Source organism: Equus przewalskii, chromosome 3 (genome assembly GCF_037783145.1).
Source record: "Equus przewalskii isolate Varuska chromosome 3, EquPr2, whole genome shotgun sequence".
Lineage (NCBI taxonomy): Eukaryota > Metazoa > Chordata > Mammalia > Perissodactyla > Equidae > Equus > Equus przewalskii.
In genome coordinates this window covers 65557806-65573879 of record NC_091833.1, presented here as the reverse complement: position 1 = coordinate 65573879, position 16074 = coordinate 65557806, and the positions used below count along the sequence as shown (strand labels likewise).

The window sequence follows — 16074 nt, the reverse complement described above, 5'->3', positions numbered from 1 at the left end:
AAAGCCAAGAACTGTGGGAGAAATGAAAAGGGAAAAGTAGAAGGTAGGTAGTGATTCAGCTTGCATTGCAGAATTTAGGTTCTCTGTTCCTAAACAGAGACTCTTCAGACTCTCTTCTCAGTCCCAGCTGTATAACACTTTAAAATATCATGGATACCATTCCATTAATTTAGGAAGTATGGTAGATCTGGGTCTGCAGGTGAATCGTTATTTTTGGTAAACTATGTAAAACTTAAAAGAAAGAAATACTCCCCTCATAAATGGTAAGCAAGTTAAAAGATCAAAACATACAGCAATATGAATCACTTTTATTTATGATATCTACAACAGAACTGTTTGTTCATACATATATGCATGTTAATATGTACAAAATACTTTCATCTACCTATTAGACTTTCAATTGGGTTATGATCCAGAAGAAAACTGAGCAGAGTTTTACAAAATGGTCACATATGAATTGTAAATAGTTTTAAAATAAAGTATTTTAAAATATGTTATTTTAACAGACTAAGAGAGCCAGAAGTCATTACTCCTGAAAAATGTATTCTTATTAAAACTCAAACTGGAAAAAATACAGTAAGCTTATAAAAATTTAGCCTCTGCAAACTGAAAATTATTATCAGAATGTTAATATATTTGATATAATGATCTATAGGTGATTTAAATAGATAAATATTTGTTTCTAAGAAAAGAATTTGTCTCTAGAAGATAGAATATATTCATTTATTTGTCAGGGTAATTCTTTTGAATAAACTCAGAAATTGCTAACAAACTTTCAAATCTTGAGTTTACTTTATCTACTTAAGTTACATAATCTTACAATAATAAAAAAGTGAAAGGATATCTTGACTTCGACGTAAAATGATCAAAGATTAAACTATGATTTTAAAGACTATGATAGGAAAGAGCATCATCTTATTGCCAGAATAAATAATTCAGCACCATTATAAATTATTGCTGTGGTTACATTAACTGGCTCTTAAACCAAGCAGCGTTTGTGTTTACATTTTTTTAAATTCTACACCTGAAATCATTATAATTATTCAGTTATTTCAAAACCTTATAAAATTGGGAAAATATCTTTTTTCTCCTATGTTTCTTTAAAGTTAATTTCTCACCTAAGAATTAATTGGTTACCTTCCTCGTATTTGTGTCACTATTACAGCAAAATACAGATACGCCCCTAGTTATTTGTATTATTCTAACACAGAGCCATAATTTTAGGTCTCTCAAGCTTGGGTTATAAATATCAAACTCTGTGGTAAATCATTTACTAAACTTGCTCAATAGACAATGTTACCACATATTGAATAATTCCTTGAACTTAAGGACAAAGAATTGCCAAATATATTGCAAGAGAATGTGTTTAGAAAAGACAGGAAGAGAAAGCCTTACTTCTATTAAAATTCGACTTATGTCTTCAAGTTGACTGAAGATTTCTGGACAACGCTAGGTATAAAGGATCCTAAGTACTTGTGCCTGGTATAGTCGTCACGGTACAGTTTACGAGAGGCCCAGGTGAAGTGATGGAGGAAAGGAAGAAGAAGAAATGGGGTAACTCATTGAGTTTCTTGTTAAATGGAGAGATCACTCCCACAGCAAATAGCATTTCTGAGAATGCATTTTACCCCAAAGTATCTGAAGTGTAGCTAAGTACTTTTGTCTCTTCTTTCCAAATATAGATAGGTAAAATTAGTGTAGGAAAGAATTTTTAAGAAAATTTAAATTAGGTAAAAGGTTAAGTATTAAATTCCAATCATTTACTTTTGCTCTACCATACCATCAATCCTGCTACCTTGTAAAAATCAACCAGTTCTCTGAAGCCACAAAGTGTTACAATACAAATCAGGTACTACTATGATTAATATCCAAATCAAGACAACCTGCATATCAAAGATAAAAAATAGTGTTTTGAAGTCCAAGGAGGACAAAGTCAGAGGTGTCATATGAAATGAAACTGATGGTATAAACATGCTTCACAGAAGAGTAGAAACCATAGAAGTCTCCTGATATTTCTAATTGGAAGGGAGACTCTTGTTACAGCTTCCTCTATCCTGCTTCTTGTCTAGTTGCTTTAGAGAATGTGCAGTAATTATAACACATGGGAACCAAAATGATGTTAAATATTTAGAAAATGTTCCATATGATGGATACTGAATACAGAATTAATCATTATGTTCCTAAGGCCTCAAACAGCATCTCAATATGTTGAACTGAAACAAGTGAATAAAGTAAAGCACTAAGATTTCAATAGTAGCAACTTCCATGCGTTTATATCTTTATCTTCTCTTTTTAAAGACTAGATTACCTAAACCTTAATTCTAAATCATGAGGCCAACTCCTTGGAAGAGTCTTTAATCTCTGACTTGATAAGCTGAGGAATGGACAAGAGCTTGGAAGAGTAGGAGAGGAATCTGTTTAACTCAGTGTCTCGATTAACTTGGATGGGCCCTATCAAGATTTCCAGACAAACTCAAAGAAAACTACATTCTCTTTTTCTTCTTTCCTGTCTTCCCAAACTTCCAGCAACAGAACAGGCAACATTTTGTGACCAGAAACATAATAGTTGCCACACAGGCTAGCAGGAACCCAATCACATCCAAAGAACGGTACTGGTACCAGGTGAGATCGTAGGAGGCTGGCCGCAGGTGTTTGGCTCCTTTGTGGCGCATGACAAACTCGATCCAGAAGACTGCTCGATCCAGGGGCTTCATGGGCTGATCATGGTGAATTCTTGATAACCTCATAGCATTCTCTTTATAGCTAAAGATTGGATACATAGACAGAAACTTGAAAAATTTATGAAGAACATGATATACTAAATTATGTAATGTTATTAAAGGTTACTACATAATTATATCATAACCCTGTCATAGGTGATATCATTGAGAGCCAGAATGCATATGACAGTTTATTTTCTCACGAGAAATTTCTAGATATGGCAGTCTATCAGTTGGAATTATTCAATATTTCATAGTCTAAGTAATAATTGGAGGTAGGAGAGAAAATAATTTCTGATTGGAAACAGCATTTAAAATGTTCATAAAAATGAATGTAGACATTTCAGTTAAGAATAAAGAATTTTGATTTCATTTGCTAAGTGTGGATTTAGGAACAAGATAGTGACAGGAAGTAGCATTGAGGAGCAAAACTATGATAAAGAGACCTCCCTCTTCCCCCACAGGTTGGATCTGGAGTGTAAATGTTAACAATAAGCTAGTCTTCAATGGTAGCAGGCATTGGTTTCTGTTGATGATTCTCCTAGTCTGACTTTGAGAACAAACCAAAAAGTTAATGTGACCCTATGGGCAAAAAGTAGGGCCTGAGATTGAGTGGAGACTGGAATCTTTGCTTCAAGCTACAGAGGGATGTAAGTGCCTGTGGTGAGAAGGGACAACGGCAATAGTGAGAACACTAACCCTTCTAACTTCACTCAAGGAACATAAGACCAGGCCAGAGTTTTGGTTTAAGGTTTTGGGTGGCTGACCTAGAAGAAGGATTTCCTTGGATTTGCAAAGGAGTTGAAGGAAGGAGGTAATTCTTCCACACTGAAGTGCAATCATCATTTGAGGAGAAGATAGAACATTACATTGCAGAAAATAGTGGAACAACATGTAAAAAGTTCTTATGAAGAGAATGAGCAATCAGAAAACTTATACAAAGCCCTGTTATCCTTTGGTTTTAAAACAGCAGGCAGGCTTTTCTTAATATGCAAGAATTTGAGGAATAAGTTCCTCTGGCGATATCTCAGGAAGAAAAAGAAACAACAAAAGCTCCAAGAGACTTAAACAAAATATTTGTTAGAGAACAAATTCAGAAAACCAAAACCTCTCAGGAATAGAAAGACTGAGGTAAAACATGAATGACATCACTAAATCTGTATGAATACCAAAGTAGGGTTAAACAACACGAAATTGTGGTCATAGACAAGGTGTATATGTTGTAAGCCTTAACAATGAAGTAATTATAAGACCACAAACAAAAATTAAGATGTGAGGTTTAAGAGACAAACATGAGAAGTTGAGAAGTGACTTTAGAGAAGTCATTCTATATTCATCAAAATTGGAAACATTTAAAAAATAATTATTCTAATCTCTAATGTCAATATTTGTTCATGGACCTATATGTAATTTTTAGTAAGAGATTTATCTATTAGAGAATACTTATACAAAGCCTGGCAATTCTTTTAGTTTCACGATAGTTTCTTTCTTTCCCTGAATATATTTATTTGATTTATTTTAAATAAAATAACATAATTAATGTAATCATTTATGGTTGAGAATTTATGTTTATTTATTTATGGTCACAGTTATGTTTATCTTGAAATGAAATAGTATTACCAAGTAACATCAAAATGAAAGAATTTTTTCCAACTTTACTGAGATATAATTTAACTACAACAATGTGTAAATTTAAGGTGTAAAATGTATAGCTTGATACACTTATACATTGCAATATGATTACCACTGTAACATTAGCTAATGTCTCCATCGCATCATATTATTACCATGTTTTTTTGTTGTGGTGAGAACATTTAGGATCTACTCACTTAGCAACTCTCAAGCATGTATTACGATATTATTAGCTATAATCACCATGGTTTACAAAGATCCCTAGAATTTATTCATCCTATACATGTATGTTTGTACCCTTTGACCAGTATATGTCCACTTCCTGAACTCCTAGGCCCTGATAGCCACCAGAGTCTACTCTCTGTTTCTCTGAGTTTTGCTTTTTAGATTAGAAATGTAAGTGATATCATAAAGTATTTGTCTTCTCTGTCTGAGATTTCACCTAGCATAATGCCTCTAAGGTTATCAAAGTTGTCACAAATATCAGGATTTCCTTCTCTCCAAAGATTGAAGAACATTCCATTGTATACATATACCACATCTTCTTTATCCATTCATCCATTGACAGCCACTTAGGTTGCTTCCTTATCTTGGGCATTGTGAATAATGTTGCAATGAACATGGGAGTGCAGATATCTCTTCCGTGTCCTATCCTCATTTCCTTTGGATTTTTAACCAGAAATGTGATTGCTGAATCATATAGTAATCTATTTTTAATTGTTTGAGGGAACTCCTTGCTGTTCACATGGTGGTTGTACCAGTTTACATTCCCTGCAAAAGTATGTGTTCTCCTTTCTCCACATCCTCATCTGCACTTATTATACTTGTCTTTTCATGACAGCCATTCTAACAGGTGTGAGGTGATATCTCATTGTGGTTTTGATTGCATTTCCTGATAATTAGTGATGTTGAGCCCCTTTTGTTGTACCTTTTGGCCATTTGTATGTCTTTGAAAAAATGTCTATTCAGTACTCCTGCTCACTTTTTTATCTACTTAGTTTTTCTTGTGTGTTTGTTTTGCTATTGAGTTATATGAGTTCTTCATATATTTTGGATTTAACCCATTACCAGATATATAATCTGTGAATATTTTCACCGATTCCATAGGTTGCCTTTCATTTTGTGATCATTTCTTTTGCATATAGAATCTTTAAGTTTGATGTAGCCCCACTTGTTGGTTTTTGCTATTGTCCCTTGTGCTGTTTGTGTTGTATCCAAAAATAATCATTGCCAGACTCATATAAAGGGGGTTTTCCCCTATGTTTTCTTATAGGAGTTTTATGTTTTCAGGTCTTATATTTAAGTCTTTAATTCATTTCTAATTAATTTTTGTGAGTGGTGTAAGATAAGGGCATAGTTTCACTCTCCTGTATGTGATATCCAGTTTTACCAGCATCATTTATTAAGGAGACTATTCTTTTCCATTGAATATTCTTGTCTACTTGGCCAAAGTTAGTGGACCATATGTGGAAGGGTTTATTTGTGTGCCCTCAATTCTGTCCATTGGTCTATGTGTCCTTTTTAGCCAGTACCATTCCTTCATTTATTGCTACAGTTTTGTAGTATAGTTTGAAGTCAGGAAGCGTGATGCCTCCAGCTTTGTTCTTTCTCAGGACTACCATGGCTATTTTGGATCCTTTGTGGCTCCATATCAAATTAGGAGTTGTTTTTTTTTTTCTATTTCTGTGCCCCAAAGGCTGGAGAAGCTGTCACTCAACCCACCCTTACTTTCTTGGTTAGGGAGTCTTTCTAGCTGAGCAGTTCCCTCCTGGCAGTAAGTAAGCAATGCTGGCTGGGGGATGGGACAATGCAGGCAAACGGAAACGATCTTCCTTCTCTTCAGTGATTGTTTACACGGTTTTTTTTTGTTTCACGGTCTCGCTACAATTTCTTGCGTGGAGTCAAGAGCTCTCCCGGAGCTGATTTTGTTCATGGATAGCTATCTAATTATTGATGTTTGTCGAGCGACAGGCTGGGAATTCTATGTCCCCATTTTGACCTCCCAATTTTACTCTGTTTTCTTCCTCTTGTTTTAAGTTAAAATATAGCAATATAGAACATTTTTGTTAAAAATTAGTATGATGCAATTTTCATAAAATCATTTTCATGCTTTTCTTTATCCTTTATAAATTAGAAAAAATAAAATATTTCAAGTAATACTTCTCTATTGGTAATTGGTTATAGCTGCACGAGGAGAATTAAGTGAGTTTTAATTTTTGTGTCTCTATTTTTTTGTTATAATACCTAAATTCTCTATAATGGTACTACCAGCAATTTGTGAGAAACAAACAACAATTTCTATTCATACAAATAAAGCTTTGTGTCTCTTTAATAATAGCTTATTTTCTTTACATAAATTTAGAGTTTCTTTGAGGTTGTAATCAATTACTCATTAACAATACGTGAATTAAAATGTCATGGAATTTGAGAAGTATAAGATAATTTTATTTGATATTATTAAGGTGTTGGTGATTATTTAAAAGTAACCAATTTAAAATTTAATGAATCAGTTTATTTCTTTTAAAATATTATTTGCTTCTCAGTAAAGAGTATATTCTATACTCACGATGGGTTGTTAATAACTTCCTTCAAAGCGTTAAGTAGATCAGAACTGGTCATTGCTTGCAAGTCTACTTCAACAGCTGCCCCTTTGGCCTTCAAACGAGCAATATTTCCAAACTGATCACCAAATATTGGAATTCCCACCACAGGGATCCCATGGTAAATAGCTTCATAGATTCCATTCGTTCCGCAGTGAGCAATAAATGCTCTAGTTTTGGGATGACCTAACAGGAAAAAATATATCGTTATCATAAGTTGTGAGAGTTTCAGAAACAGAAAACCATGACCACTGCACAGAACATTGATTCAATTAGGCAATATCTTCTGTACAATTCTGTGCCATGAGGCCATATATAAATTCCTATAAGCTCTAAAAAAAGCAGCAGTTCGTTATCCCAGCAATTAAGTCATTCCCTAAATCTCTGAGAAGGTTTCTCTGGAGTTTAAATGATGGACAATAGTTGTCAGGTGGACAAGGTGTTGGGTTAAGGAATATATTAACAAGATATAATGGAAAGATTGAAGAAATGAGAGTCTTGTGTGGATGGGGAAGGGGAAGCAAGATGTGCAGTGTTTCAGCAGGAGGATGTTGGACTAACAGGCTAGAAAACAATACTAGGACAAGTTCATGAAGTACTCTGTTTAAGAAAATGGGATTTTGCACTTGATTTTATAATATGGAGTCATCTATAATACTAAAAATGATAAATAGAATTACCAGGTTTTTATTTTCAAATAGCTATAGTGGGGAAGAGAGAAGAGAGGCAGTTGAAAACCAATACAGAGACTCAGGAGATACTGCAATATTCTATGCCAAATTTAATGAGAGCCTGATCTAAAGGTATGTTGACTCTGATTCTGAGAAGAAGGAGATTGTATAGTAAACTGGAGAATTATAAGTTCCATATTAATGTTACATCTGGACATAGATTCTCTCCTCGACCAAACTCTAGTCTGGCTCCTCTGAACTTTATTCTCAACTAGGCCCTGATATTTTCGCTTCTGTGTGTTGTCTCTGCATTGTCTAATTTTAGCAAGAATCCTGCTAAGTCAGTTTAGCTAGACTCTCCCAGACTCAATATCTGATCACCCTCTATATCTGATCAGTTTCCTAATCTGTCAGCATCTGCCAGGTGATGTCTCATCACCCTGACCTACCTTCAGCGAGCATCTGGTTAGGTCAGTTTATCCAGAGTCCTCCATGCCCCTGAGGTTTCCTCAGATTAATTTTCCATCTAGTGCCCACCCTCCTTCCCCCTGTTCCCTCTGCTGCTCTGCTCCTTGGCTATAAAATCTCTACTTTTCCTTTTTGCATTCAGAGTTGAGGCCAATCTCTCTGCCTCACTGCAAAAGTCCATGACGGCCTTCAATAGTGTGCCTTGCAGTCTTTAACAAGAGTCATGAATACTTTTTCCTTTAAGAAACTTCAGAAAAAATGTGAAGAAGACTGGAAGTGGTTTTTTTGCTTGTTTTGAATACAAATTTGTTGGATATATTTGTTATTGAGTAATCATTCAGATTATCCCTCATTCAGCTCTTTTGTTTTGCTTCTCTTTGGTCTTACCGAGAAGATCATTCTGTGGAATCCAGTCATATAGCCGTGTATTGGGTCCTAATGTATCTGGTTTCTTTCCTCTGTATCTCCACAGAACCTGTTAAGATAAATGCCTTTATTAAAAGATTTTCAGAATCACAGAATTCAGTTACTTAGAATTAATCTACTTCAATGCCTCCATATAACAGATGAGCAAACTGAGGCCCTAAGTGATTAAGTAATGGGTGTTTTTAAATCGTTCAAACTGCAACTATGCTTCACTTGCTTGCTATAGTCCTGATAGATAGGCTGTCATCAACAGGACAACTCTCATTTGGTAGATAAAGGAAAAAAAAATCTGTATCTGAAATAATTACAAATTGGTGTTACTAGGCCTTTCTGGTAAATGGCAGTTTTAAGTGGAGTTATCAGAAGCAAGGGGGAGGGATGTTACTTACAATTATTTTAAGAATTAGTGTTTTGAACTTTTGTTACTTATTTGGCAGTAATATAAAGGCAAACATTGTCTTATTTTTACTATTGTAAAATATACACAATGATATTTATCATTTTAATCTATTATGGTACAATTCGGTGGCGTCTAGTATATCAACAATGTGTGTAACCATCACCACCTTCTACACCTCAAGAAGTTTTCATCATCCCAAACATAAACACTGCACCCTTAAACAATAACTCCGTGTTCCCCCACTCTCCAGTCCCTGGTAGCCTCGATTTTTCTTTCTGTCTCTGAGAATTTGACTACTCTAGGTACCTCATGTAAGTGAGATCATATAGTATTTGTCTTGTTCTTGCTGGCTATTTCACTTAGTGTTATGTCCTTAAGCGTCATTCATGTTGTAGTGCATTAAAATTTCCTTCCTTTTGAAGATTTAGTAATATTCCATTGTGGGTACATACTACATTTTGTTTGTCCATTTATTTGGTTATTGTGAATCATGTTGCTATGACTATTGTGTAAAAACCCTATTCAAGTTCATGCTTTCAGTTCTCTTGGATATATAGCTAAGATTGGAGTTATTGGGTCATCAGGTAGTTCTATTTAACTTTTTGAGAAACTGCAACACTGTTTTCCCACAGTGGCTGCATCATTTTTTACTCCTACTAGCAATGCACAAGAGTCTTTTTGTCTCCACATCCTACTGATGCTGTTATTTTCCATTTTGGGATAATAACCATCCTAAGGCATGTGGAGTGGTCTCTCACTGTGCTTTTGATTTGCATTTATCTAATGATTAATGATGTTGAGTATCTTTTTAGGTACTTATTGGCCATTTGTATATTTTCTATGGACAAGTGTCTATTGAAGTCCATTCCCATTTTTGAATTGGCTTTTTGTTGAGTTATAGGAGTTCTTTACATATTGTGGATATTAATTCTTTATCAAATACATGATTTGCAAATACTTTTACCTCTATATAGACATTGCATTTTGCTATCCTGATAGTATCTTTTGATGCAGAAAAGTCCTTAATTTGATAAAGTCCAGTTTATCTATTTTTTCTTTTGTTGCCTGTACTTTTATGTCATTATCTATGAAATCATGGCCAAATCCAATGTGAGGAAGATTTACTCTAGCACTTTCATCTGAAAGTTTTATACTTTTATGTCTACAGTTTAGGTGTTTGGCTCATTTTGAGTTAATGTTTATATATAGTGTAAAGTGAGGGTCCAACTTCATTCTTGTGGATGTGGATATCAAGATTTTACCAGCACTATTTTGAAGATACTGTCCATTCTCCACTGAGTGACCTTAAACAATTGTTGAAAATCAAATGACCGTACATGTGAGGATTAATTTTTGACTCTGTCTTCTACTTCATTGGTTTACGTATCTATTCTTCTGCTAGTACTAAATAATTTGTGGTAGTTTTATATTAAATTTCAAAGTTGGAAAATGTGAGTCCTCTAATTTTTTTCTTTTTCAAGATTCTTTTGTCTATTTGTGGCTCTTGCAGTTCCATATGAGGTTGAGGATTAGATTTCCCATTTCTCCAAAAAAGACTCTTCAATTTTGATAGGCATTGCATTGAGTGTAGATTTCTTTGGATAGTGTTGACATCTTATCCATGTTAAATCTCCGTACCCCTGAACATAGGATGGCTTTTCATTTATTCAGATCTTATTTAATGTCTTGCAGTAATAATGTTTTTTAGTTTTCAGCATATACACATTTCACCCTCTTGGTTAGACTTATTCTTAAATATTTAATTCATTTAGTTGCTTTTGTAAATGGAATTGTTTTCTTAATTTCATGTTCAGATTGTTCATTGATCATGTGTACAACCATAACTGATTTTTGTATGGATCTTGTATGCTGCAAATTTGTTGAATTTGGTTATTAGTTCTGGTACCTTTTTATGGATTCTTGGAGACTTTCTGTATATAGGATAATGATATCTGCAAATAGAAAATGTTTCACCTTTTCCTTTCCAATTTGGATGCCTTTTATTTCTTTTTCTTGTGTAAGATCCTAAGCTAGAACGTCTGGTACAATGCTAAATAGCACCGGTAAAAGCAGGTGTCCTTGTATTGCTCCTTACCTTAGGAGGAAAGTTTTCAGTTTCTACCATGGAGTAAGATGTTACCTGTGGGTTTTCCAAAAATGTGCTTCACCATATTCAGGAATTTTCCCTCTATTCCTGGTTTTCTGAGAGGTATTATGTTGAAAGAATGTTGGATTTTGTCAAATTCCTTTTTTGGGTGCAAGTGGAAATGATTGTGTGTTTTTTAATCCTTCATTCTATTAATGTAATGTATTACATAGATAGATTTCTTGTGTTGACCCACTCTTGAATTCCTGTGATAGACTCCATTTTATCATAGTGAATACTCCTTTCAATATTCTGTTGGATTTGATGTGTAATACTTTGTTGAGGATTTTTATAGCTGTATTTACAAGGAATCTTGGTCTGTAATTTTATTTTCTTGGGATGTCTTCATCTGGCTTCTGTATCAGGGTAAGTTGGGCCTCACAGAACCATTTAGGAAGTGATTCCTCCTCTGCAAATTTTTGGAAGAACTTGAAAATGATTAGTTTAATTCTTTAATTCTTCTTTAAATATTTGATTCAATTTACCAATGAAGCTATCTGATCCAGGACTTTTCCTCGTTCAGAGATTTTGGATTAGGAATTCAATCTCTTAATTTGTTATAGGTCTGTTGAAATACTCTATTTCTTCTTCAGTCAGTTTAAACAACTTGTATGTTTCAAGGAATTTATTTCTTCTAGATTGTCCAATTTTTCTGGAATGCACTTGTTCATAACATCCTTATAATCTTTTTTATCTCTGTAAAGTCAGTAGTGTTCTCCCTGTATTCATTTCTGATTTTAGTTATTTACTTTTTCTCATTTATTGTCTTTGCCACTCTAGCTAAAGTTATGATAATTTTGTTGATCTTTTCAAAGAACTAACTTTTGGTTTCATTAATTTTCTCTGCTGGTATTCTATTCTCTGATTTATTTATCTTTGCTCTAATCTTCATTATTTCCTTCCTTCTGGTTGCTTTGGGTTTAGTTTGCCTTCTTTTTCTAATGCTTTATGATATAAATTAGTTTATTGATTTTAGGTCTTTCTTCTTTTGCAGTATAGGCCTTTACAGCTCTACATTTCCCTCTGAGAACTGCTTTCACTGTATCTCATAAGTTCAGTCTGTTCAGTTTTCACTCATTTTAAAGTATTTTTAAGTTATCCCTGTAATTTATCCTTTGACCATCTGGTTGTTAACTTCAATAGCATACAAAAACTCTACTCCTTTATAGCTCCATCCCGCCTTCCATTAACGATGTCACAAATTACATATTTATACACTGTGTTCCTAATAATACAGGTTAATAATTGTTTTTTATGCATTTTTCTTTTCAATCAGTGAGAAAGTGAAGATATGGAGTTACATCCAAAAATGCAATATTCCTAGCTTTTATAATTGCCTTTGTAGTTACTTTTACTGCAGATCTGTAGTTCTTATGGTTTTGTGTTACTATCTAGTAGTCTTTCATTTCAACATAAAAGATTACCTCTTGCCTTTCTTGAAGGGTAGTTCTAGTAGTAATGATCTCCCCCAACTTTTATTTACCTGGGGATGTTTTAATTTATACTTCGTTTTTGAGGAAATTTTTGCCTGACGTAAGATTCTCAGTTGAGAATTTTTTGTTTTAGAATTTTGAGAATATCATCCTACTGCCTTCTGACCTCCAAGGTTTCTGATGAGAAATGGAGGTCATTTCTGTGATTAGTTGCTTCTCTCTTGTTGTTTTCAAGACTCTACCATTCTCTCTGCTTTTTAACAGCTTGATTATAATGTGTCTGGTGTGCATCCCTAAGTTTATCCTATTTAATGTTTGTTGATTTTCTTGGATTTCTAGATTCATTTCTCCCATTAAATTTGGGACACTTGCAACCACTATTACTTAAAATGTTATTTTTGACCATTTCCCTCTTTCTAGGACTTCCATAGTGTGTGTGTTCTTCCACTTGGTTGTGTCTCAGAAGTCCCTTAGGCTTTGTTCACTTTTCTTCATTTATTTTTCTTTCTGTTCCTCTGACTCAACAATTTGTGTCATCTTGTCTTCAAGTTTGCCAGTTCTTTCTTCTGTCTGTTCATGTCTGCTTTTCAATCCAAGAGGAATTTTTCATCTCAATTATTATACTTCTCAGCACCAGATTTCTTTTGTTCATTTTGTAGTTTCTTTCTCTTTATTGATCTTTTCATTATGTTCCTATATTGTATTTTTTTTATATCAATATCTTCCTTTAGGTTTTTGATCATCTTTAAGGCAATTGTTTCAAAGATTTTGTCTAGTAATTCCAACATCTAAGCTTCCTCAGGGATACTTTCTCTCACATTATTTTGGCCCTTTGAGTGAGCCATGCTTTCATGTATCTTTGTATGCATTGCGATTTTTGTAGAGAACTGGACGTTGGATTCTTATAATGTATTAACTCTGGATTTGAGATTCTCCTCTTTCCTTGTGGCTTGATTTTTCTTTTTTTTTTTTTTTTTTGGTTCTTGCAGGGTATCTCTTTGCCAGGAATCAGCCTGAGGTGAAAGCTTTACATCTTCTCAGATCTTTTCTTAACCTGTGTCTCTTGCTGGACATGCACATGGCTTTCTAAATTCTGCTCTCTGTGAGGATGTTTTAAAGTGGTCTCATTCTTTATTGCCTTTCTCCTAAATGGAGAAAAAAGGAAATATGGAAAAAAAAAAGAGACAGTGTTGCTCTTTTAAATTTCTTGAAGTATTTTTAGCTTGTGGGGGTTGAAAAACCTGTGACCAACTTCCAGGCCTCTACCTCAGTGACTAAAGGTAACAATCAACAATCAGAATACAGAAGCCCCATATTTGGAAGATATGATCCTTATTTCCAACCTTGGCTCCACAAATCATACCAGGAATACAGGCATTTTGCCTGGCTTGGGGCTGGGAGATGGAGGATTTGAAGCTGCTGCTCTTCTAAAGGCTGAAGTTGACCAACTTTAATTAATCACTATTTAACAGGCAAGCTTTCCCCTGGAAGTTGTGAGTGCTCTGATGGACTTCAGAGTTCCGGAATAGTGACATCAAACAGTTTCTGGCGGTATAATTGTTTTTAGATTAAGTGGCAGATCCTTGGTTCTTCCTACACCATCCTCATGTCACCTCTAATCACTGTATTTTAATGTAATAGAAAATTGAATATTTTTATGAAGATCCTTTCTAGATTAAATGTTTAAATGAGTATTACTTCAGCAAACAACTTTTGAAAGAAATTTGGATATAAATACAAGTATTGTTATGATCAGTTAGAACTTAAATGACATATATTCTGGTATTTTGCCTAAAACTAGAAAGGAACATTATCCCTGGCAGTATGAGAAAAACATTACTCAGTTATAATCTAGAATGATGTTAATACAAAAAATCTAAAAGGAGCATCATATTATGAACTGTACAAACCTTTTACTATATTACTAAAAGTTTTTCTTTTTAAAAAGATTGGCACCTGAGCTCACAACTGTTGCCAATCTTCTTTTCCTTTTTCTGGCTTTTCTCCCCAAATTACCTCAGTACATGACTGTATGTTTTTCAGTTGTGTGTCCTTCTAGTTGTGACATGTGTGACGCCACCTCAGCGTGGCGTGACAAGTGGTGCCATGTCCATGCCCAGGATCCAAACCAGTGAAACCCTGGGCTGCCAAAATGGAGTGTGTGAACTTAACCACTTGGCAACCGGGCCTGCTCCTACTAAAGGTGTTAACTGTTTAAACAGAAGAATCACTATTTAGAAGTACTCCAAGAATCTAAGCTATCAGTACCAGACTCAATTAAGGCTTCATGCAAAATCATTGATTATAAGGAAATATGGTCCCAAGGACCTTGTGAATTGAGGCTGTGTTTTTGAATATCTTTTCCTTTATTCTCTGTCATGCTAGTTGTACCCTCTATGTATGCCTCAGACTTAAAAAACAAACCAGAGATGTTGGCCCTGTGGCTGAGTGGTAAAGTTTGCATGCTCCACTTCAGTGGCCCAGAGTTCACTGGTTCAGATCATGGGTGCAGACCTACACACTGCTCGTCAAAGCATGCTGTAGTGGCATCCCACAGAGAAGAACAAGAATGACTTACAACTAGGATATACAATGATGTGCTGGGGTTTTAGGGAGGGGGAAAAAAACAACAAAGAGGATGATGTGCAACAGATGTTAGCTCAGGGTCAATCTTTGTAGGAAAAAAACAACAACAAAACTAGATTAGATTACATGGAAGCCTTAAAACCTAGCCATAAAGCTGACAGATTGTTTGAGGTCAGATTTAGTTGTAATTCACTAGTTAAAGAAAATACTGCAATGCTTTCCTGTTAGTAATGCCAGATTTAAAGCAAGAGAGCAGTCAAATGTTTTTAGCTATCTTCTTCTAACATTTAATATTTTTTCTTTAAGAACCAGTTAAATTGACGCTAACAATACCAATAGCTTTTTCTACATTTGTAAAGTACACTTTTAAGGAGACATTCATGGATTTTAGATTAGCTGCCCCTCAAAAAATAAGATTATCTGACCTTCTGTGGAATCTGGGCAAGGGCTGATGCAATCATGTTAGACTTTTCTTCTGTGAGGTTTTGGATCATTGAACCCAGAGTAAATACCACAACTCCGTCTTTTCCGGAGCTCTGGACAAACTCTTCTAACTCCTGTAAAGAAAACAAGAGTCTTTGTAATATGAAAGTCTAGAGTTATGAGAATACAATATTCGTACACTCTTCTCCATGTGTCTCAGTTACTAAACCAGTTCTACCTTTTCATACATTAACCATTTTAAAGTATGAAATATGACCTGAAATCGCTGGTTATTAGGCAAATTAAAAATGGTTTAAACAGAAGTTTTCTATCAAGCATGTTCTAAAGATTTTTGAGGTGTGTCTTTGTGTTTACATATTATTGACTACTAGTTATCTTTTGCCAGGTGCTAAGCTCTTTATATGTAGCATTTAACTTCAATACACAGTGATCTTAAGGGATATGTATACATTTGCTGCTGAGATAGCTGTCTCAGAGAGATTAAGGACTTGGTTCAAGGTTACACAGCTGTGGATGGCAGAACTGAATTTCTAAGTTAAGCTTGTTGA

General features: G+C 34.5%; 1 protein-coding gene across 1 annotated transcript in view; it reads right to left on the bottom strand.

Moving 5' to 3' along the window:
- Positions 1-288: 288 nt before the first annotated feature.
- The window catches only part of LOC103562727 (UDP-glucuronosyltransferase 2C1-like), a 42386-nt gene continuing 26600 nt past the window's right edge, over positions 289-16074 (bottom strand). The window contains exons 3-6 of the mRNA XM_070614745.1: positions 15508-15639; positions 8479-8566; positions 6919-7138; positions 289-2763 (exon numbers count right to left, since the gene is read on the bottom strand). Coding sequence (XP_070470846.1) covers positions 2484-2763; positions 6919-7138; positions 8479-8566; positions 15508-15639 — 720 coding nt within the window. The 3' untranslated portion in view covers positions 289-2483. The remainder of the gene's footprint in view (positions 2764-6918; positions 7139-8478; positions 8567-15507; positions 15640-16074) is intronic.